This window comes from Gymnogyps californianus, chromosome 21 (assembly GCF_018139145.2).
Source record: "Gymnogyps californianus isolate 813 chromosome 21, ASM1813914v2, whole genome shotgun sequence".
NCBI classification, from domain to species: domain Eukaryota; kingdom Metazoa; phylum Chordata; class Aves; order Accipitriformes; family Cathartidae; genus Gymnogyps; species Gymnogyps californianus.
In genome coordinates, this window is record NC_059491.1 from 6,351,433 (window position 1) to 6,374,272 (window position 22,840).

Below are 22,840 nucleotides of genomic sequence, written 5' to 3' on the forward strand. Positions count from 1 at the left end.
GCCCGCCCCTGCCTCCCGTGAGGCCTTGCGGGGCGGTGCCCTCAGACTACGGCTCCCAAGGTGCCGCGGGAAAGGGCCCGCCCGTCGCGTGGCGATGACAGGCGCCGCCTTGCGCCTCCTGGGTGACGATGCCGCGGGGGTAACATGGCGGCCTTACTGGAGCGGTGGTGAAGGTGAGAGGCGGGGCGGTGCCTGGCCACAGGGGAGGTGGGAGCCGCTCGAGGCCGGGCCGGGCTCTCGGGGGGGGTCGCCTCTCGGGCGGCAGGGAGAGGGGCACGGCAGGGGAGGGGAGGCCCCGCCGGGGCAGGGTGCTGCCGCCCTTCCGAGCTGCGCGCCGCCCTGTGGGAGCGGAGAAGGGGCGCTTCCCGCCCTTTGCCTCGCGCGCGCCGGCCGTGGGCCGGCCCGCCTGCTCTCTGAGGTCTGAGGAGAAGGCGACGGCGGCCGCCCGGAGCATCTGCCCAGTGCATCTCCCGGGCACTGGGATGGCGGGGGAGCCGAGCCTGGCCCATCAGGGAGCTCGGCAGCCTGTGTCCCTCATCCCCTGGTCCCTCTGCCGCAGGGACGGGGACAGGCTGGACTCGGCGTCGCTGAAGGAGCTGCGGGACAGAGTCTGGCCAGAGTGAGGGAGAAGGCAGGAAAACTGCAGTCGTTCATGTTCAAGAGGGACTCGAGCTGACCATGCCTGACTTGTGAAAACGTAACTCATCCTGAAAGTAAGCGGAGGAAGGGGAGAAGTGATTGCTGGGGGCCTGTTTATTGGGAGGGAGAAGGAAAGATGAATTTTTTTTATTTGTGGTATACGAGTAATTTCCAGTTGTAGACAGTGGAACAATTTCTTTGTGAAAGAAAGAACGTTGTTTTTAAAATGTGTATTTATCTAGTTTTTGGTAGGATGCTTAGCTGGATAGCTGTTGGCACTTGGTGAGCCACCTTTATTTACTGGATTTTTCCCTGTAGCGCAATGTCCCTGTTGTTTACTCGTTCCAAGTCAATAGTTGCAGTGAAGAAGGATAAAAGACACATGGCTGAGGTAAATGCTTCTCCGCTTAAACATTTTGTCACTGCAAAGAAGAAAATCAATGGTATCTTTGAACAGTTGGCTGCATACATCAATGAGAGTTCCTCGTTCCTGGAAGGTAAGCTGAGTTCTTGAACTACAAGTGTGTAACAGTGCTTTGCCCACATACAATGCCCCCAAACACACACCAAAAACCACTCAGTTAAATGGCACTGCTAGACTTGTGCTTATTTATACATGCATGTCGGTTTGTATATCAATATTTATAAGAAGAACAGAAAATTATTTTATTGAATTTGGGTGGAGTTCAGGGTTCATATTTTAAAGCTGACAAGTTCACATGTTAGGAAACTGAGCTAGTTAGTGAGCTATGCTTGGGTTTTGTGTTGTTTGAGAGTGTTTTAATAAACTATACAAGACCCTTTAGGTTTTTTTCCTATAATTCTTTCAATATTCTTGCCTAAACGTGTTATTGCTAGTGACATGTAGCATATGCCAATAATTGGCTTTAACAGCTTAAGACACAGAAATTTTTTTTTTTTAAGGGTGTTGGAATGTTTGAAGTGTTGGCTGTGTTCTGTTTAAGGCAGTCCTAAGGATAGGAATGGCTATTAGATACACAAAAGAGACCAGCTGATAAATGCTGATGCAAAATTGCCTCAGGGTATAATTGCATGTGTCAAGATTACCCACGCAGTCTTTGGGACACAGATAAACATTTAGTTTTGTGTGTTGCATCATGAAGAAGTGCTTCACCCAGTACTGAGACAGATGACTTCTGGAATTCAGAGACATGATGTATTTTGATTTTAGAAACACACAAGAACATAGAGCTTGATCCTGTCACCACAGAAGAGCAGGTGCTAGAAGTCAAAGGCTACTTGTCAAAAGTCAGCGGCATTAGTGAAGTGTTGGCAAGACGACACATGAAAGTTGCTTTTTTTGGAAGGTGAGTCACGTGCTTATATTGCCTATGCTCCCCGCTCAGTAGAGCAACTGGCATCTTTAGGATTGTAGCCAGTAAAAAATATTTATAGAAACACCAGTGCTACAGCTTTTGCTTGTAATGTGCATGTTCCTGGTACTAGTCCCCTTGCAAATTGGAAACAAATATTGTAGGCCATAATTCTTCAATTTGGAAGAATTCTTAAAATAAGAAAATAGAAAAGTATTTTTGTAAGTTGCCTGTGGCACCTAAGTTGTTAATGCTTCTGATACTGCTTGGGTTTAGAGAACTTGCTTTCTGTAATATCAAAATGAGTATACCTGAATCTCAGAAGCCTAGCTATACTGTTCTTTAATCTGACTTCAGGACAAGCAATGGGAAAAGCACTGTGATAAATGCCATGCTATGGGACAAAGTCCTTCCTTCAGGAATTGGACACACCACTAATTGTTTCCTGCGTGTAGAAGGGACAGACGGACATGAAGCTTTCCTGCTTACTGAAGGCTCAGAGGAGAAGAAGAGTGTTAAGGTACGATTACCATAAGCATAAGATAAAGGAGAAGAGCTCTTCAGAAGTGCTAGAAAAGGGAAAGAACAAGAAAATGAAAGCACTATGAATAGATTTCACAGTTAAGGATTTTAATCATTAAAGGAGTAGAGACGAAGAACATGTTTTTGTTAGATGTAGGAAGGGAGGAATGGAGCAAGTTACAGGATGGAATTTTTTCATTTTGTGAAAAAGATGGTATGTTGTATTTGTTAGCGATAGCAGGGAACCAAAATGATGACTCAAGAAGTTCTGAGCTCTGTATGACTGACAGAAGGCACAGACTTCCTGATAATTGCTCAGTAGCCTTTCTTGACAGGAAAATTGTTTGTAAACTCTCACTAGGCAGTTGCCTTTTGACTAGGAGACTCAAGCAAGTTTTATGTGGAAAACCTCCCTCCCAGGGAGAAAGTGATTTGGAGTTGGGTTTTATCTTAAGTTGTCTGTGAACAGCCCTGAAGGGGAGAGAATTGTGTTAATGGGTCTTAGCATACAGGAAACTTTATAAATTATCCATTTTTTTTTTAATAGACAGTAAACCAGCTGGCTCATGCCCTTCATCAAGATGAACTTCTGAATGCTGGCAGCCTAGTCAGCGTAATGTGGCCCAATTCCAAATGTCCTCTCTTAAAGGATGACCTGGTGCTGATGGACAGGTGAGAAATACCTTTCTTTCCTGCTTATCACAGATTAATTACAGAAATGGCTTCAAATACAAATTTAACAAACATCAAGGAAACTGACCCTGTTCTGATCTGTGGCAGTGACTGAAGTCCTTTGCTGTAGTTAGCAGTCAGAGTTTCTCTTAATTGGTTCTTCCTTTTAGTTTGTACTCTCTTGTCACCTCAGGATAGTGTAGCTCAGACGTGGGAAATTAATGCCCTGAAAAGCTGAAACACATTTCTCAGTAACTTTTTTTAATTCTATTTTTGCTGTTTCCACAGCATAGTAATGTCTCTTCTCTTTTTGTTGCTAGCCCTGGCATTGATGTAACCACAGAGCTGGACAGCTGGATTGACAAATTCTGTCTAGATGCTGATGTATTTGTCCTGGTGGCAAATTCTGAATCAACATTGATGCAAACTGTATGTTCAAGTCCACTTGTTCAGTGAATTTGGCTAAAAGTTTAAAAATTTTGACATATTAATCTTAAGAGTTTTTGTTCCATTTTGCTTAGGAGAAACAGTTCTTTCACAAGGTGAATGAACGTCTGTCTCGACCCAATATATTTATTTTAAATAACCGCTGGGATGCATCTGCCTCTGAACCAGAATACATGGAAGAGGTTTGTGATGTGTTTAAATTCCTTCTCTTTGCATGGATATTTTAGAGTCCATTTTGAGACTGGTCCTTGCAGGTAGAATCATAAAGTGTTGTATGCGATTGTTCTACAGTTTGGATTTTTATTGCTGTAGTGTGGAGACTAGAGGGAGTATAGACTAGTGGTCAGGACATGACTCTTGAAATTTCTGAGCTGGAAATCAAGAGTTTCACAGGGGCCTTTTGAAGTTAGATCACTTAGATAACCTCTGGAAGATTCCATAAAACAGCAAAGTTTTTTTCTTATTGTTTTATATTGGTAGCTTACACCAGCAGAGGGCATCTGGGTGCCTGGTCTAACCTTTAAGAAATGGAGCGTAAAGTGGATTTAACTGCATGTGGGATTTATCCTGTTTATCCCTCAGGTGCGTCGACAGCACATGGAGCGGTGTACCAGTTTCCTGGTAGATGAGCTGGGCGTGGTGGATCGAGCCCAGGCAGGGGATCGAATTTTCTTTGTGTCGGCAAAAGAAGTGCTGAATGCCAGGATTCAGAGGGCTCAAGGGATGCCAGAAGGAGGTGAGGAAAGCTAACAGAAGCTTTCCATTTTCTTATAGGGAAGAAAATAGAGAATATCTTGTTCCAAAAAATGGATAAAATTGGAGTGGATCAGATTATTAATAGAGCAGTCAAAAACAAAGAGGTGACTTAGCAGCACTTTTGCATTGGCTCCAAGGTAAAGCAGGAGCATTTCCTGGTGTCCAACATCTGGTTGCTGCTTTCTCAAAACTTAAGTGGTTCTTTTGTACTTTCCTTCTCTCAGGTGGAGCATTGGCAGATGGATTTCAAGTAAGAATGTTTGAGTTTCAGAACTTCGAGAGAAGATTTGAGGTAAGTGTTATGTGTACTAACCTTCTGTTTAGATTTTACTCCTGAAAGGCTGGGGACTGGAGTTTATAAACACGGAGTGGGACCGCATTTTGGAAATAGATTACACAGGAAGGAGAAGTTGTGTTAGTGTGTTTCTACCTGCTGCTAATCTTGCGCTGCCTTTTGTGTACAGGAATGTATCTCACAGTCAGCAGTAAAGACAAAATTTGAGCAGCATACAGTGAGAGCAAAGCAGATTGCGGAAGATGTTCGTCTCATCATGGATTCTGTGCATATTGCTGCCCAGGAACAGCGGTGAGGAGAGCTGATGCTTGGTGCTTGCATAACTGAAGCTTGTATTCTGGGAGAAATTTAAGGAAATAGGAGCATTTAAAATGCAAAGCAGAATACAGCATGTTTGGGAGCGGGAAGGACATGTACCAGTAGACTTGCTTCTAGTGAATTGTGAAAGTATTGGGAAAGAACCTCTTTTTTTGTCCTGTGCCATGTGTATGTAATGTATTGTAGATACTGACACATTTTGTTCTTGGGCAGGAGAATCTGTCTTGTTTCTGGAATTCAAATTATATTTGTAGATTAAAAGTGCATTTATCTGACTTCTTGATGGGCACTTTTTTTTTTCACCAGAGTTTACTGTCTGGAAATGCGAGAGGAACGACAGGAACGTTTAGGTTTTATTGACAAACAGCTGGAGCTCCTTACTCAAGACTACAAGCGAAAAATAAAACAGATCACAGAAGAAGTGGAGAGGCAGGTAAGGAGGAGTGGCTGCAGAAAAATAGATTGTCTGAAACAGCTACCAGCATGGTGGGAAAAATGCAAAGTGCTGACAAAGATGAGAAGAAGTAATTTCAGAATAAGTCTTTTTTTTTTTTTTTTTTTTTCCCTTTTCCCCTTGAGGTAATAAAACAAAAAGTAGAATACTTGGGGGGAGACTCGTATAAGATGCTTTAAATAAACAACAAGACTTTGATTAATGTTTGAATTATTATTGCTACTATATTTCAGTCTTAAATGCTTCCTAAAATATTTCAGATAAATTTCCTTATTATTTCAATCTAGAATAATGTCAGTCGTCTTACTATCAATAAAAACATGCCATTTTTTCTATTATGAATATACAGAAAAGGCCTATTCATTTTTCACAAGTCTGATATTGCCCCAGTCTTTTTCTGTCTGCGTTGTTATACAGAGCATAGGTCTACGTACTTCTCAGCCATCTTCTTTGTTTGCAAGTCACCAATTTTGCATTTTGCAGTTAGTGCACAATGGCCCCATGGCGCTGCACAGTCACAGTGCCTAGTGTTCAGTAGTGCTTACTAAGAAATGCAGTGGTGGTTTTCCATCTCTCCCTAGGACAGAATATATAGAAACTCTGTCCTCTGCTGTTTCTCTAGGTGTCAAATGCAATGGCAGAAGAAATCAGACGGCTTTCAGTGTTGGTAGATGAATACCAAGCAGACTTCCATCCATCTCAAGTAGTTCTTAAAGTTTACAAGAGTGTAAGTGATGTTTGCTTCTTACAGGTTGCTTAAGCAATTTAAAGAGGCCTTTTTTTGCTCTGAGTTGGTAATTATGCCAGCTCTTTGAGATGCTTAACAGTCGTCCATCTAGGATATGAGCTAAGCTTTTCATACTGTGAAAAATCTTTTGTTAGAATGTCTCTTGCGTTTGGATAGCTTCTGTAAAAAGTGAACCTCTTTTAAAAAAAAAACCTTTTTTTTTTTTTTAAATAATCTCAGTGATAAATTGATACGTATATGATGTATCACATTGTATAGGTCAAACAGAACTTTTCCTAGACTACAGAGTACATGTGAGATTTTTTTATTTGCTTTTTTCTCTCCTTCACTGAATAATGGGGGGAAAAAATGAAATTAATGTTAGAACAGTGGGCAGACAGAATTCATGCTCCTGTTCTGGGAGGGTTTTTTTAACTGGCAAGCTCTAGCACCTCCAGCCTGCATCTTATCTATGTTTATTTTAAGCTTAATAACCCTTTCTTTGTTTGTCAGGAGCTGCATAAACACATTGAGGAAGGCCTGGGCCGTAACATGTCAGATCGTTGCTCCAATGCAATCACAGCTTCCCTGCAGACAATGCAGCAAGAAATGATAGGTCAGTTCAACGGGCAATATTTCTCTTTCTCTTTCATTTAACAGTAATGCAAAATAACTAGGTAGATATCCGGGGTTTCTCTTTAACCTGACAGCTGATGTGCAGCTGGCATCATCTCAGTTTCTGTCTTGATTAGTAATGCTGTTGTGTAGAGGACTAGTTACTCCTGCTTTTTCCACCCTGTGTCTGAACTTGTGCAGTGATTTGCTAATGAATATATACAATCAGCTTAATCCTCATGACAGAGAGGAACTCTGGCTTTGGAAACTTGAGAGATTCTCAGACCAAGATCCTAACGAAATGTGAACGACTTGTAACTAGGTGCCTGTCTGAATATAAGCTTTAATAGGAGTATGATGCCTAAACACTTTTAGAACTGGCCTTCAGAGTCCATTTTTCAAGCTATTGCTAAATGAGGGTCCATGGAAAGTTTTCCTTCTGAGTTATCTGAAGAACTAAGAATCAAATAGTAATTCATGATGTACCTCTCGCTTTGCAACATGCTTGGCTTTAGGAAATTTAAGGTACTAAGAGAAATAACTGTGGAGGATGGAACAACCCATAACCACCCTGATTACAGAATGCAAGTCCAGTTAATTCTTGTGAACTCAGTAGCCATTTTTTGAATGTTTTTATTTTCTGTCTGTGCAGATGGTTTAAAACCCCTTCTCCCAGTCTCTTTGCGGGGCCAGATAGACATGTTAATTCCCCGGCAGTGCTTCATGCTGAGCTATGATCTGAACTGTGACAAGCTTTGTGCTGACTTCCAAGAGGATATAGAATTCCATTTCTCTCTCGGATGGACGATGCTGGTGAACAGGTTTTTGGGACCAAAGAATGGTCGTCGGGCCTTGATGGGCTATAATGACCAGGTAAGATACCTCATTGAGTGGTCGGGGTAGATGTGATATTCATCATTTCAGTGGCTGCTGAAGTCTTTTTGGTGGGAAGGGCAGTGGTTTGTCTTCTCTTATTCTGTACTTTGTTTTTGTTTTGTTCTTGTCACTGCTTTTCTAATTAGGTTCAACGCCCTTTAACACCAGCAAATCCCAGTCTGCCTCCTTTGCCTCAGGGCTCTATGACGCAGGAAGAGCTCATGGTGTCGATGGTGACTGGACTGGCGTCATTAACTTCCCGAACTTCCATGGGAATCATCGTGGTTGGTGGTGTGGTGCGTTGGCAATCTGAGCAGCATTTATATAAATAAAGTTGGAGCACTGACTTGAAAAGTGCTTGCACTGCTGAATCCTGTAGATATTTGCTATTCACAGATAGTGAAATACTTTCTCCTTTGATCTTCCATTTGAGTATAAATATTGAGCTTATTTTGCATAATAGTTAGGCTTGGAGCCAGGGTTGTTGTGAAGATAACCCTTCAAAGTATGTTACAAAAGCATTAAATAGTCTCTGATTCTTTTGTGAGCATAAAAGAAAATTCAGCATTTTTCTTTTCCCATTTACAGAGGAATCAGGACAGAAATATTTACCAAGAGCCTCTGATCATGTGTATCTTCCTTCCTGGAAGGGGAGGAGAGCACTTAATTTTAGATTCTATGCCTAATTTATTTCAGAGAAAATCAGCACCTTCTGCTTTTCTGTCTTTTGAAAATAATGAGTGTTTTGAATCTCAAATCTCCCCAAACTGTGGAGGCATAAGAGATCTAACTCGAGTTGCGTGGTAATTCTAGTTCCTATTGCAGGAAGAATCTGAGTTTCTGTAGTGCCAGTTCGGTACCTACATGCTATTCTAGTGTCACAGTGCCTAGGTGTGGATGATTTCTCAAAGGGGAGATGGTTGCTTAAGAACGTCTTTTACTTCAGAAACAGGGATTCTGTGAACCAGACAAAGTTTGTTTGCACTTGCAGATGTAATTTAAATGTGCTGGAAAGGTTAACCCATACAGAACCCCAATAGTTTAGGTTAGGTATTTTTATTTTGTAGACTGGACATGAGTAGGAAGCTATCTGACCAATGAAACCACTTGCAAGTCAGGGTTATCTATCTGGTTCATTTTCATGTGCCTAGAATATAAGTGCAATGCTCTGTGCACCATTGTTAGGAGTTAGAGTCATTCCTAGATGATGATCATGTCATTTGTTTTTCCTTGTACTTTTTTTAGGTCTGGAAGGCTGTGGGTTGGAGACTGATCGCTCTCTCTTTTGGCCTTTATGGGCTCCTTTACGTATATGAGCGCCTCACCTGGACCACAAAAGCGAAAGAGAGAGCCTTCAAACGGCAGTTTGTAGAGTATGCTGGTGAGAAATTGCAGCTCATCGTCAGTTATACTGGTTCTAATTGCAGCCACCAAGTCCAACAGTGAGTTGCTTATATTCAGCTAAAACCTTACCTAAATTCTGTTGTTTGGGGTTTTTAAAGTTATATTCCTTGTTAAAACAAGATGAGTCTGCATATTGAATTCCACATTTAAAAATGTGTAATGATACATGTGTTTTAAAAGAACATTACAGGTTTTTGAATCACCGATGTAGTGTTTGGGTGCTGTTAAGCATTAGTCTTAATATACTTCCGTCTCTCAAATCAAGTTGCTCTGATGATCTAACATATTCTTGTGCAGAAGTGGAAAGATGAACATCTGAGTCAGTATCATCATCGCTATATGTCAAAGGGATTTATTCCTTGAATTTGCTGCTTGATCTTACTTTTCGTCGATCCAACTATTCTCCTTGTTTCATAGAGAGCTTGCTGGAACATTTGCTCATTTGTGTCAGCAAGTGGATGTCACACGGGAGAATCTTGAGCAGGAAATTTCTGCCATGAATAAAAAAATCGAAGTTCTGGATTCACTGCAGAGCAAAGCAAAACTGCTCAGGTGAGATTTTATTATCCCATATGCACAGACATTTGCATACAATTGTTTTGCATGTGATTGCCCCAAGATGTTCAGATTAGGGTGTATCTTTGAGTGCAGTCCTCCTTCCGTCATAGCATTGGATGTGCAGACACCAGCATCTTTCCCTACCAAGTTGTGTTCCTTTTCACTGTGTACTTTCTGATGTACTGTCGACAGTCATTTAAATCTTCTGTCTCACAAAACACCTTTTCCTTCTTGTTTTTGGTTTGTTTGGAATTACAGTTCCTTTCCATTTATCAAAACATACAGTCTCTACTCCTACAAACTCCTTCAGGCTATTACAAAATTATGCAAAAAGTGTCACCCTCGCCTTTGAACACAGTTGTCTGATGTTTTTCTTCACCCTGCAAAGGCCGTCAGGAAGCATTTTTCAAACATTCCTTGTCTACACAATAAGATCAATGTGAAGTTGTGACCAAGATCTCGGTTTGAACCTCAAAGCCTAGGGACTGTTAGCAGGCAAGTGTTCCCGACCTGAGGGAGGGCAAGGAATGGTAGCAGCGTTTTGGAAGGGACCTCTGGCACTCCTCTCCATCCCTTGCTGTTTACGCGTTTTAGTCATGCTGCTTTCAGATTGGCTTGAGAAGAGCTATTTTACTCACCTAATGGAGACTTTCTGTCCTTGCAGGAATAAAGCGGGTTGGCTTGACAGTGAACTCAACATGTTCACACATCAGTACTTGCAGCAAAGCAGATAGTGTGGGAAGAAGAGAAAAACAACACTGTTTCCCTTCAGTGCTCTCTGAATTACTGCAGAGAACATGGTGGGTGATGGAATTCCGTAAAGGGAATGAGCAAAAGCCTGTTGCTATGTTTCCAGTTGCTGTGTGAACAATAGGATTCTGCTTCCCCGTTTTGTGTCCCACCTCTAAACACTAGCTGTTCATAACTCTACTTTTTCCTTCTTGTGAGACCAGGCTACTTCAGAAGGAATGTGTGCTTCATACATTTACAGGGGGCTTTTTAAAGCAAAATCAAGTACAGTAACAAATTTAAAACAAACAAACAAATGTTTATCAGGTTCAAAGTTATTGTGACACGTCTTTATGGAGTCATTCATTTTACTACATGAAGATAGAACTTTTGACTTCCAAGCCCCAAGTTTATGTATGTGTGACAGGCAGCTGTTTGTCTAAACACAGATCCTATGCACACAGACGTAATGATGGTTTCACAATGCATTTATAGCCCATGCAGGCCTATCCCCTAGGTTAGTATTCCGTTATTATAGAACATGAAGAGAATCACTGTGTCCCTTCATAGAAAGGTTTATTACTGTCAGTATGTTTGAATCTATGAACAAAACCCAGTTCTCTTGCAGAGCAAGAGGGACTAAGATTTTGCTTTGGTAAGCTTATTGTCTTTCGAGTTAGTTTCTTCCTCTTAAGAGTGCTTTAGTAATGCAGTCTGGCCCATTTCATGTCATGGACAAATAGTTTGCAAAGACATAACTAGCTCCTGTGAAGGAGGTAGTGCTGATAATTTGGCGGCTTGTTGAGGAAGAAAAGTAGGAAAGAAAAGCCAGTTGACAGAATGTAACGAACTGCCTTATGAGATAAGTTGATGAATGTGGGGTTTTTTTGGAAATGCCCAGCTGTGTTTCTGGAAGCAGGCCTTTGGAATTCTACTACCACTATTTGGCCACAAGAACAGCTTGCAGATTACAAGCTGTAGGAGATTTTGCTTCATGTAGAGTTCCCATAGGATGTTCCAGTCTGTGCAGTAACACGATTTGACGTTGTTTCTCTTCTGTTAAAGGTATGAGAATGAGCTGGCAAGTGCAGCTCCTCTGGGACGGGCGGGGAGACCTGTCCCTTGTATTTCATGCCAGGGCAAGAATGAGTTAAGGCAACTTATTTTGTTAAAGGCATTCTTTATTTGCAAATAGATGAAATTAATCATTGAGTTTTGCCCTGAAGCAATTTTGAATTTGGAGTATAAGATTTGGGAATTGTAAGGACTTGAGTCTCTTCCTGTTGGAATTGATAGAGGAGAAATTCCCACTGATTTCAGTAGTACTAGGATGAGGTTCCTATGTGCAAAGTTTCTTTTCCACTTGGTGGGTCAGTATTTTACCATGTGTTGGGTGTTACCTTTCTGTTCCCCACAAAACATGTGAGGAATCCAGAATCAGATCCTGTATTTCTGAGGTTGGTGACAACCTAAATCTGTTCAGCATCAAACTTGAGAGAATATGGGCTATCTTTGAGCAGGTCCCGGCTGAATTCAGAACTACTAAGCAGTGGGGTTTCTTTTTCTTATGGACAATGAGACTTTCCACTTGAAAATGGTATCAGCTGGCCTTAGGATTTCTCATTCATGCTCAGGTGTGAATATACGTGCCTGTGACAAGTCCCCTGTTTTGTGCGTCACAAAAGTTCCAGAAAGAAGAAGCTGCCTGATACTTTAGGGAGTATAAATAGTGAAATGTCAGTAAGTGCTTTAGGCTGTTCTAAGATTTGCAATAAGACTTGAAGTATCTTGATCATGTAAGAGCTGGCAGTGAGACTCTTCTTATGTCCCTGGAATGCAGGAAGCAAACAAACCTTTCACTTCCAGTAGACAGCTTTGAATCCAACCCAAACTGAAAAGCCTTTTTCATCAGAGGGCTTCATTTGGCCTTGGTCGGTTTCCTCAGACAACCACCAGGACATAAATATGGCTTGGATCAGATCTGAGAATGAGTAAGAAAGAAATTTGAGTCCTTGCCTCTGGAAATGTGTTCTCTAGGCTTGTGGTGAAGTATACCGGAATAAGTGGAATCATCCACTGTTATTCTGCTGCAGGTATTATGTGAATAAATTCGGATCTCTAGTCTCTCAGGCTATCACATACACATTTATAACAGGCTATGTACTATGCTATTGAGTTAAAACATTAAGCACATCCCTCAAACACCAGGAAATTGTCAATTCCAGGCAGAGGGAGATGATGATGTACTAGTGCTCAGCACCTCTAGGCTACCTGAAATGCTGACCTTGCTTTTGAAGACATGTGGTGTTAGCATCTCTTCAGCAGGCCTTTAGGGGAAATCTGATAAATAAGCTGATCTTTAAGCCAGTGTCAGATCTGTAAAGGGAAAAGAGATTGATGGGTTCTTAGAATCTGGTGTCTTGCCCATGAGTGTGTTTCTGACACTGTTCAGATTTTGGTGGTGTAGGCATTCTCACTGCAGTGCTGAAACCTAACCTATAGAACGGGGGAAAGAACCGCTTGAATTTTTTAAGAAGCAAAACTGCTAACATGGGAGGGAAGAATTTTGAAGTGTGTGTAACCCTTGTCCCTAGAAGCCCGAGTGATGGAGAATCAAACTTTTAACAGAAAGGCCTATGAGCTGGATTCCTCTTAAACAAAATACAGCTGTACTTCTTTAATTCGGAATGGTGGAGGAATGAACACTATCAGCAAGGAGGCTGTTCTCTTCTGATTTTCATAAAGAATGATAAACTAATCTTTAGAAAGGCTAATTCCAAAAACAATCTTCCCCAAACTCTTATTAAAGAAGGTCAGCTAAATGCACTTTATCTTATTGCTGCTACTTATTTTTCTCATTCTGTTATGTTGATGGAGCTCTTCAAAATACTCTTACCAGTGAGTTTTTTCTCTGCTGTATTTAAGGTGATAAATTTGCATGAATTATTCCTGTATCAATGCTGTAAACAATGGAAACCAAAATAAAAATGAATTGGAAAAATATTTCTCCTGATGTGTTCTGCATGTCGTGATACAAAGTCTTCAAGTGTAAGTATAATATATTCAGATAGTGATACGCTGCTGTGTTGTAGTAAATTGCATGTTTGACAATAGTGACCTTTGATCTGTGTTCTTACTATGAAAGTTAAGGAGCCCAATGATACTGAATTATCTGATAGAAAGTTTGAGAGATGCCTTCTTAAGTTACACTGAAAACGTCACTATTGAGTCAGTGATTTCTTGAGAATATTGTGGAAGTAATCGTGAGCAAATACCGCGTTAATAGGCTGAAATTGTGGTGAATCAGTGTTCTGCGTTGTTAGGATTACATTGCGCGTGTTAGAAGAGAAGGCGGCAGCTTTCCCGTCATAAATTGTCAAAAGAGCTCCCTTGTGGCTTCTGGGGGAGTTGGGGCTACGTGGCCCGTTCAGACAATGAGCTGTGGCGATTTAAGGAACCCAACCGCAGGAACTCTGGGGCCGCGTCCTGCCCTTCTCCAGCGCCGCGCCTGGGCTCCGGCCCGCCGCTCGGGAGGGGCTCCCCCGCCTCCTCCGCGGGCCGGGCCGGGCCAGTTGCCGCCGCCGCCGGGCGGCGCCTCGGGCCCGCGCATGCCGGGAGCCGCGGGGCGGGTCCATCCGCGGCGGGCGGCAGCTGGGCTGCGGGAACGGCCGGGCCGGGGCCGCCCTGGGGAATCCCGGCGGCGGCTGGAGCGAGGGCGGGGATCCCCCGGCCGCGGGATCGCCTGGCGACCCGGCCGTTCGGAGCGGCGGGGTGCGGCGCAGGTGGGCCTGAAAACGCAGAGTCGGCGGGGGAAGAGCGCGGGGAGTTTGAACGTCCGCAGCCCTGGAGCCGCTTGGCCTGGCGAGACTCGCAGGCTCTCCGCACCGTACTCTGGAGGGAGGGTTTACCAGTTCTCTGTCGGCTGCCAGACTGGCCTCCTGCAAGAGGGAAGGCGAATTTTACAATGCCCAAGGCTGTCTCCCCTTCCTCATGGGTGTGGGAGAGCCGAACCAGTGCGTCTACGCAGAAACAGCTCTGGGAAGCTCTGCATAAGTGTTAGACAGCTTTCTTGCAGAGATGGGCGTTCTTAGCTCCCGAGACAACCATTATTTATTTTTAACTGCGAGAAGCTAAGCTCCTTTTTGCAAAGGATTCAGACTAAAGCAGTTTCATAAGCTTGAGCTCCTGGGGTTGAGCATGAAGGACTAACAGCTTCTTGTAGATTATGCTAAGAGTGGATCTCATCTGGTAAAACCCTTCCAGAAAGTCCCTTGACTAATGTTATTTTCGGAGTATTTGCTTTCCGATGAGCAATGATGAGAGGATGCTGTTAGCTTTGTCCTGTGAATGCTGTGAGAACTTCTGTTTTGTTCAAATGATCTCAAATTTAGTGCCTCAAGACTGGTATTTCTATTTTATGTCCAGTAGTGCACCTCTCATTTATTTCTTGTAACAAAAAGATATGTTGTCGTTTTTTGATTGTTAGCACTGCTCTTCATTCCTCCCAGTGTTGTTGTACAGCGTATGTATTTGATTCCTCGTGTCCAGTTGCCAAGGTAGCAGATGCAAAAAGAAATCAGATGAGCTTTGGAGAAGGGTTTAGGGATCCTTCAGAACAAAATGTCCTGGAGAAGCACATAGTTTTCTTGAGAACATAATTGATTACTCTATCCAAAAGCAATGTGGGGGTTTGGGTTTAGAGTTTTGTTTTATTTTATTTAAAAAAACACTTTCTGCAAATTTAGAGGAGCTTGTGATGTTGTAAATATGTTGAACAGCGTGACAGCCTTCCAGTCAAACTAAGCTTTACTTATCTATCTATCTATCTATCAACTCCTCCCCCCCCTCTAATAAAAGGGCAGTAACCCTTAGAGATTAATGTGTGGGATTGGAATTGTCTGAGCCCTAGCCCTGAGTCATAATTGAGCCTTTGGAGTCTTCCTGCCTGGGGAATGTGGAGGACAGTTTTGACTCAATATTTCTTTTGGATGTAATAAATACATTCCTATTCATTATTCATATTTTGAATTTATGAGCATCCTGGTATTATCACAATATAAATTTGGATGCTTAAAAAGAACATTAAAGCAGAATTACATAAGGTTGTCCTAAATATCAGTCTCTGAATCAAATGTCTCTTATTTGGCTTTTTGATGTGACTTTTTTCATGTTTACTGTTTCCTCTGTAAGAGTGTCTTGTCTCTATTCAGTCAGCTACCAGTTTCTGGGTGCAAAATATTTGGCAGTACATCTGAGGGGAGAGAAGCATGCACTGGTGCTAGTTCTTACCGTAAAGAGTTTAGAGACTGGCTGATTTCTCAGGAGCAATGATCAACACTCCCAACGTTCCAACAGCTGTAAGTGGTTTTTATGAAAAGTCCCCTGAAAGTTGTTTCTCCTGAGTCTGCTTCTTCGCTTAATGCTTCCATTTATGTAGTTCATCCTTCCTCTGGCTTTACAGGAAAATGTTTTCAATAGGATGGAGTTAGAGCACCTGAAGAGGCTGCGTCAGGCCAACCAGGACCTTCTACAAAGGCTCAGAGTGAAGCAGGAAGAGATCAGAAAAAGACTTCCCAGCAAGCCACTCTTTCCAGCATCTCTTCATAATAGAACAGCTACTGAAAGATCTGTCCTCTTGCCCAAGGGAGGGGTATGTGTTGTGTCCGTGCTAGAAGTACTGGGAAGCAAATGGGCCTTGTATGATAGGCAGCAGCTCTGCCTATGGAGTGGTGCAGTAAAGGAGACATACGGACATGGAGGAGCTGGTAGAAAGTGGAATGTGGAATATGGAGTCTGTTAGAAAAGTAGCTAGACTTTCTTTATTGTTTATCCTGTGGTCTCCAATATGTTCTCCTTGCAAAGAGTTCAGAGATCAGTTCCTGCCCAAGAAATGTAGGTTTCTTAATCTAAGATAGGAATGAACGTTGTGGAACATAATCCTGTTATTTCTTCTAAGCACAAAAGCTGAAAGTTTAGTGGTTCCTCAAATTGGGAAGAGCTGCATTTAACTGGAAGTGGATCCCTTTCTCACCTTCTCCAAACACTTAACAATGTCTCATGAATAATATAAGGATTTTGCTTTTTTCCCCCCAGGAATTTAAAGGGATGAGCAGACTAGAATGAGAGGTTGATTTTCTCTTACTGAGTGAAATGTCCTAATGAAAGGTATTTGTAATCTGAATGATGCCATGTGGTATGAGAGTCTCTGTCCTTACAGAAGGAAAATCAGGTTGACGCTGTGAAGCGTACAGTTCACCCTGCAGTGTTGGTGTCTGTGGAAGCCGGAGCTTACGCAGCCAGAGCAGCCCTCTGTTCATCTCTTAAACACAGCAGCAATGACAGAGGGGTACAGCAACAACAGGCGAAGGTGCAGGAAGCAGTAGGTTTGGATTCCAGCTTTCCTGGGAAAGAGAAGAATGTTAAGCCAGTGTCTGCAATCATTACGTTTGGCAGAGAAACCTCCGGAGTGGATAGGGATGGCCGTGCTCGAGGAAGTCTGGAGAAAGAATCCTTCCTTCTGGGACATGGAGAGAACAGAAAACAGTCCACTCTGCTACATGGTTTCCATGAGAAAAAACAGCTTAAGAGTCATCTGGACCCATCACTGAGCAGAATACAAAGTGAAGAGACCAGCAAGCAGCATGTGGTCATTGGAGAGCCCATAATCCATAAATCAGTCTTGCTGACATCTCAGTCCAAAGAGGTGAAGGTAAATGATGAAACCAGTGCTTTGCTTATTTTCGTAAGTCAATAGAAGGATGCGGAGAAAGGGTCAGGAGAACATTACTTGCCCTGTTCCCACTGTGTAAATTGGAAGTTGGGGTCAGAACTGTTCCCAGCCTTAGCAGCCAGGGGCTGTTGGCAGTTTGTTCAGGCCCTGCTTTCCTTAGCCCTTGAACTGAAGACCAGAAAACTGCAGCACTTCACTGTAAGACTCCTTGTCATTTGCATGTGTGATTCATATGCTCAGGGAGAACAGCCTGGTGCAGTGCTGCTGCTACATACCTTGATTCCTTAAGTGTGAAGGGCAGGCTATTGCCGTGATCATCCTCCAAGGCAGCACAGATGGCCTGATGTTTGGGGATGTGTGATGCAGGGAAGTCAGCATTTTGTTTAAAGGCCTGAAAAATACTGCCTTAGCCTGGGCAAGTCCCCTGCCTCCTCTTTCTATTTTATGAATTGAGAAGACAAAGGGCTGGTGAGCAAATTACTGGTAGAGGCATAGATAGAATCAAGCCTCAAACTAAGCCACAGCTGTCCCATTTGAACAGCTGCCATTTGTCTCCTAAGCTGTACCTTTGAATGTCCTGCTAGATGTATAGAAAGTCTTTATGAACTGTTTTCTTCCCAGAAGGGAGCTGGTCATGTGACTTTTCAGTCTGACCCTGAAGAATATACCATACCTGTGAGCAGCTGGTCTGTGCGTCCTTTCCTGGGCTATGACTGGATTGCAGGTGAATCCTAAACGTGAAGCAAAGCTCTCAGCATGATGTGGTAATACGAAGAGTTAAAACACAGTTTACGACCCCTTTATGGTCGTTGATATGTGACAGAAATGCAGACCTAGAGCCCACATAGCAGGTCTCAGCAGAGGAGCTGCAGTTTTGTCAGAAGCCGTTCCCTGTCCAGGCCAGAGGTGACCTGTGCTCCCCTGGAATGGTGAAGTGGCAGTGGTATGGGAATCCAGGCAGCAAATGGCAAAGCTGAGTGGGGTCAGAGGGGATACCAAGTAACCAAAATGAATGAATGCAATAAGGGACCCAAACCACGCAGTAAACCTCTGGCTTGACATGATGGCATGCTTTTCTCATCATCTGTTTTGGTGCTTCAGACCTTTAGTTGTTTTGACTGTTTTGTGTGAGGCTCGCTTTGGTGCTTTCCCAAATTTGGTAAATCCTTGAACTTTTCACTTTTCTTGGCGTTCTCAGGGCTCCTAGATACAAATTCTTCAGTAGCAGAAAAGTCTGACCAATACTTTGCTGAGCTGCACGAGTTCCGACAGGCCAACAAAGAAGTGTGTATTCATGAGCAGCACCTGGAGTAAGTGGGTATGGGGGAAGGGCTGAAGCAGCAATGTATCCCTTTAAAGTAATGAGAAGTATGGTCTGATTGGAGTGGGAAATTGTAAGGGTGGCTTTGTAGGCGTTTATTTACCTCCCAATCAGGAATGTATGCTTGAAAAAGGTGGGGCTGTTCAGAGGGCCTGCCCCCCTGTCACTAACTGATTTGTTTGTGTGTTTCTTTAGGCCCAAGGCTCTGGATTACATAGTTCCTGAACAAGACCCAGATTTGATAACCAGTTCCCATAAGTGTAAGATCAGGTTTCTTCCTAATCCAATTTCTGTGAACAAACAACTGAGCAGTCTTTGCCTGTTGTTCTGAGAGAGCCCCATATCATGCAAGACAAGGAAGAATGTGTTATTTTTAGCTGCAGCTTCTAAACCAGATTCAACTTTCTACTCCAAAGATACTTGAGTCTTCTAGGGATCCTCTCTCAATCAGTGTCATCTTATTTTGTCAGGGTTTCTTGTAGTTGGCTAATGTTCTCTCTTTAAGTTGAGGAGGTTGAAGTTTTGGTTTTGCTTTTTAGGAACTTATTTGGGGACAGGAAATGTAAAAGATATTTCAGGAAAAGCAGCTCTTTCTATAGAATTCATGTGTGGCACTGTGGTAGAACACAGCTTTGTTGACTGGGTTGAGGAACCTTCTGATAAACTAGAAATACCATGATGGTTCATTACTCTGTGGCAGGTGTTTACTGTTATCGATTAAACCAACGCCTCTTCACTGTCCCTGTGGATTCAGAATCTGCCTGCCCCATGTGTAAGATCCCACGTACTCACCAGCCCCCAGAGATACTGGAAGAGCCAGCCTATGTCAGGTAGATAAGAATTATTGCTTTGTAATATGCAGAACTCAAGGAAACAATAGGGAGGAAAAAGCTGATGATGCGAGGGAGAAAACAGCGTCAAAATAGCTCTGTAGAATGTTGCTGTTCTCAAAGCAGAGATATCTCTTGCTTAAAAACTCCCTACTGATCTTTTCCATAAGCAGAAACAGTTTTGAAGTCAGTGAGAAATGCGTGTTTTATCTGAATGTGGTCCAGAATCTGAATGTACATGTTAAGTGTCTAATGCCCTAATCCAAAACTGTTTCACTTGGTTCACTTTGGGATTAGACCCTTGGATTCTGAGTGGGGAAGGCATACAAATTTCTTCTGCCTTGTCGAAAATGTAGGCAATTACTTCCCTTGTGTGGTTGCAGGGTCAGCATTCCCAGGTCTACCCTTATGCCTGCCTACAAATACAAAGCCCATCGCAGGAAGAGCTTTGAACTGGCAGACAATCTAGCATTACCTTCGGTAAGTTGCTGTCTTCTTGCTGATACTGATGGCACAGCTCAGGCTGGACATTGTTTTACAGCACAAGAAGGAAAGAGAATCTGGGACTCATCCCCCTGGCAGGGTTTCCACTAAAATTTCTGATCTGCATCACTGAGGTAGCAAGAAAAACCACTGGTGCGTGCTTCTGAGTTCATACCTTCGTGTAACTGGCATAAAGTATATGACATATCTCCAAATGCTTTACACTGAGAAAAAGAAAGTGCCATATGGAGCTGTGTACTTCTGAGGCATGATTCAGCTGACTTATTTCAGGCATTGACCTTTCAACACAATGAACCATACCTAAGAGTGCCTGTGTTTCTTTCCACAGATGTTAGGGAGTCTAAAAGATAAGCTTCTGTAAAGTATTCACAGTGTGTAGGGGCCAGGCAAAATCAATAGTGGCAAGGGTGGATTTAAAACTGTTTTTGTAGAGTTGGTCCTGTATTCCAGCCACTAGGCAATGCTGCAGGCAGTATTACTAATTAGACCTAGCCATGGCCTAGAGATTTCCAGGGAAGAGGCAGGAAAAAGCCTGGGTTTGAAGTTTAGGGAACTGGATGAGTCCATTGAGACAGGTTCAGAGAGGTCGGGTGCTTGAGTTCACAAAGCAGGAGATTGGTTTAGAAATAATTAGTCAGGGAGAGGTAGAAGAGGGGACAGCTATGCAGTTTTGCTTCGTTAGAGATTTCTTCTTTTTCCTGTTAGTCATATAAAACTCCTCAAAAATGAATTAATTACCTGCTAAAACCTCCCTGTGCAGAAGTTATTATTTAGAACTAACAGGCCACAATAGATTAAAAAGGGTAAAGCACTCCAATGCAGCATTCCCATCTCTTTTCACAGCATTGCCTGGCTGGCTGGGAAAATATCATCCCTTCCAGCAACACCATGCTCAGCAGTTTGGATCTGCGAGCTTCACTGGAAGAGAAGCCGCCTTGCCATCCTCACCTGGTAAGAACAGCCTGTGAAGAGTCCCTGGAGATGCTGTGAATTGCACAGATGGGAATTGCAATCCCATCTCTCTGATGGCTGAGCAAACGAAAATGCCTGGAAGGTTATCTCTTTATCTCCGCAGGGTAACATTTTCCTTCCATTGCTGTGTAAACTAGTGTGCGCAGACACAAAAAAGCAAATGGAGCTGGATAACAGGCAAAAAAGCCTGTTCAGCTCACCAATCTTCATCAAAATGGGAAAAGTCACTTTGGCATTCTTTGATTAATATCTCTTTATTTGGATTCCAGAACTTGGTGTCCAGAGTGTCAGGAGGAACCAGAACTGACCAGCTTCTGAACCTGACCCACTTGACACGCTTCAGATTTAGCAGTGCTTCTCAGCAGAGGGAGCAAAACAAACCTGGACACTACAGAGCAGCTCCAAATTTAAATCCAACTGCCTCAACTCTGTGAACCACTGACTTGATTGCCCTGGGGAAGGGATGGGCACAGGGTGTGGAAACAACTCTATTTGGATAAAAATAAATCTTTGCACAGATTTTTCCTAGTCTTCATACTCGTGTGCATATGTGAGCAACCAATACATATATATGAGAGTTTGTACATTCGACTATGTTTTTTCACTTTTCTTTTTTGCCTTTTGCAGCTACTTCTAAGCAGATGCATGAGCTTTCCCACCTAGGGCTGAATAAAGTGATGTGTACAGGATGACTGACTAGTACTGTTACCACTAAGACAGCCGTAGCAACAGAGTTCATCTGCCACCTCAACTAAATAAACCAGAAGTGTGATGTTAACTCTGAATGCCAGGGTGAGGAACTGGCCTATGAATGGCCTGGTTCAGTGGAATGCATACAGATATGTTAATTTCCAAATGTTTGAAACATGACACATAATTTGCTAGTGCCTTAAACTTGAGTTACTCAGTAATTTAGTTAAAACAAAAAAAATCCAGTTTATTTTCAGTGCAATGTCTGTAGCTACAGGGTGCATTACATGAGAGTAATTATGAATGTGAAAAAGCGTGTTAAAGTAAAATGAGATTTTATTCATCAAAAAGCTAGATAATGCCTTAAAATGTTTGCAAATTACACTTACCTCTGCTTTTCCAAGTTTTTTGGAGATAAACTAAAAAACAGTTTGGAGTATTTAAATTGTACCAACAAAAATATATAGTGTGACTTGTTTGAACTTTATAGACTGATCTTACTTTCCTTGTCTAAAAACAATAAAACTGATGTTCTGTTTTGCCTTGAATAAGCCTGAAACAGAAATTCCTGCCTCAAAGTTATTTCTGGGAGCTAACTTGACGGAAGGAATTGGGTTTACACCAATGGTATTTTCAGCTTCTTGGCATTCACTGTTATTTATATATCAAATACATTATTTATTAAATCAAATGTATGAATAGACTTTTTTTAATTAAGGAAAGGAATATTGCAAGTTTATGAAATCTTAATGTAAGACTTAGAATGGAAAATGAAAAGCATGACTGACCAGTTTAGTTTTGGGTTGTGCATATGTAGGGTAAAGTGAATGGAATTAGTCACATTATTTCCATTATTGAAAATACTAATTTTAAAAGAAATTAATCCAGTGAATATAAAACACTAGCTGCCAAATGTTATACTAAATAGGGTAAATTCAAGATTTTTACTACCTTGCCTTCAAACCCAAAACATTAGAAGTCATAAACCTCTTCTTAATTTATCCTGAAATAAATTACAGCGAGCCTGCTCCACTTTATAAACAGAGAAAATGAAGCACTGTAAGATTAAGTAACTTATGTGAGATCTGTCTGGTGAATGCAGGATGGAACCAATGTTGAACTCAAAATGTCTCTTCATAGCTAGGAATACATTCAATCTTTTACACTTGTGAAAGTATTGAAAGTGTGATTATGACTCTCTTCCTCCACTAGAAACAGGTGAAAGAAGTTGGTGACACTGCACCTGCTTACCCCAGTTAACCTCAGTTTGTCTCTTTGTATGTTGGTTCTGGCCTGTTTGATCCTGCCCTCATTTGCAAGCTGAAACAGACTGAAAATGCTACCCCTTTATGGAACGTCTTTTTTTTTTTTTTTTTTTTTTTCTTTTTTTTTCCCCCTTCATCTCCCTCCATGTCTCTCCATTGCAAGGCTAAGCCTTACAATGCCG

At 42.3% G+C, this 22,840-nt stretch overlaps 2 protein-coding genes across 3 annotated transcripts; both read left to right on the forward strand.

The window, feature by feature from the left end:
- The first annotated feature begins 582 nt into the window (after positions 1–582).
- MFN2 (mitofusin 2) lies at positions 583–13,367 on the forward strand. The gene is made up of 18 exons (XM_050909325.1): positions 583–713; positions 958–1,136; positions 1,832–1,967; positions 2,331–2,493; positions 3,043–3,167; positions 3,488–3,596; positions 3,689–3,796; positions 4,197–4,350; positions 4,595–4,662; positions 4,835–4,956; positions 5,290–5,416; positions 6,060–6,164; positions 6,678–6,780; positions 7,432–7,652; positions 7,802–7,951; positions 8,901–9,097; positions 9,477–9,611; positions 10,282–13,367. Exons 2-18 carry the CDS (start codon positions 962–964, stop codon positions 10,349–10,351), a joined length of 2,268 nt encoding a protein of 755 aa, XP_050765282.1. The 5' UTR covers positions 583–713; positions 958–961; the 3' UTR covers positions 10,352–13,367.
- A 703-nt stretch (positions 13,368–14,070) lies between these two features.
- MIIP (migration and invasion inhibitory protein) lies at positions 14,071–21,938 on the forward strand. 2 transcript variants are annotated; one of them, XM_050909389.1, is made up of 11 exons: positions 14,071–14,128; positions 15,557–15,703; positions 15,808–15,996; positions 16,564–17,055; positions 17,698–17,800; positions 18,275–18,386; positions 18,593–18,657; positions 19,098–19,227; positions 19,611–19,707; positions 20,575–20,682; positions 20,973–21,938. In XM_050909389.1, exons 2-11 carry the CDS (start codon positions 15,674–15,676, stop codon positions 21,135–21,137), a joined length of 1,491 nt encoding a protein of 496 aa, XP_050765346.1. In that variant the 5' UTR covers positions 14,071–14,128; positions 15,557–15,673; the 3' UTR covers positions 21,138–21,938. The 2 variants fall into 2 exon arrangements, with proteins under 2 accessions (XP_050765346.1, XP_050765347.1); XM_050909390.1 differs by lacking the exon at positions 14,071–14,128 and having other exon boundaries at positions 15,523–15,703; positions 21,331–21,938.
- The last annotated feature ends 902 nt before the right edge of the window (positions 21,939–22,840 follow it).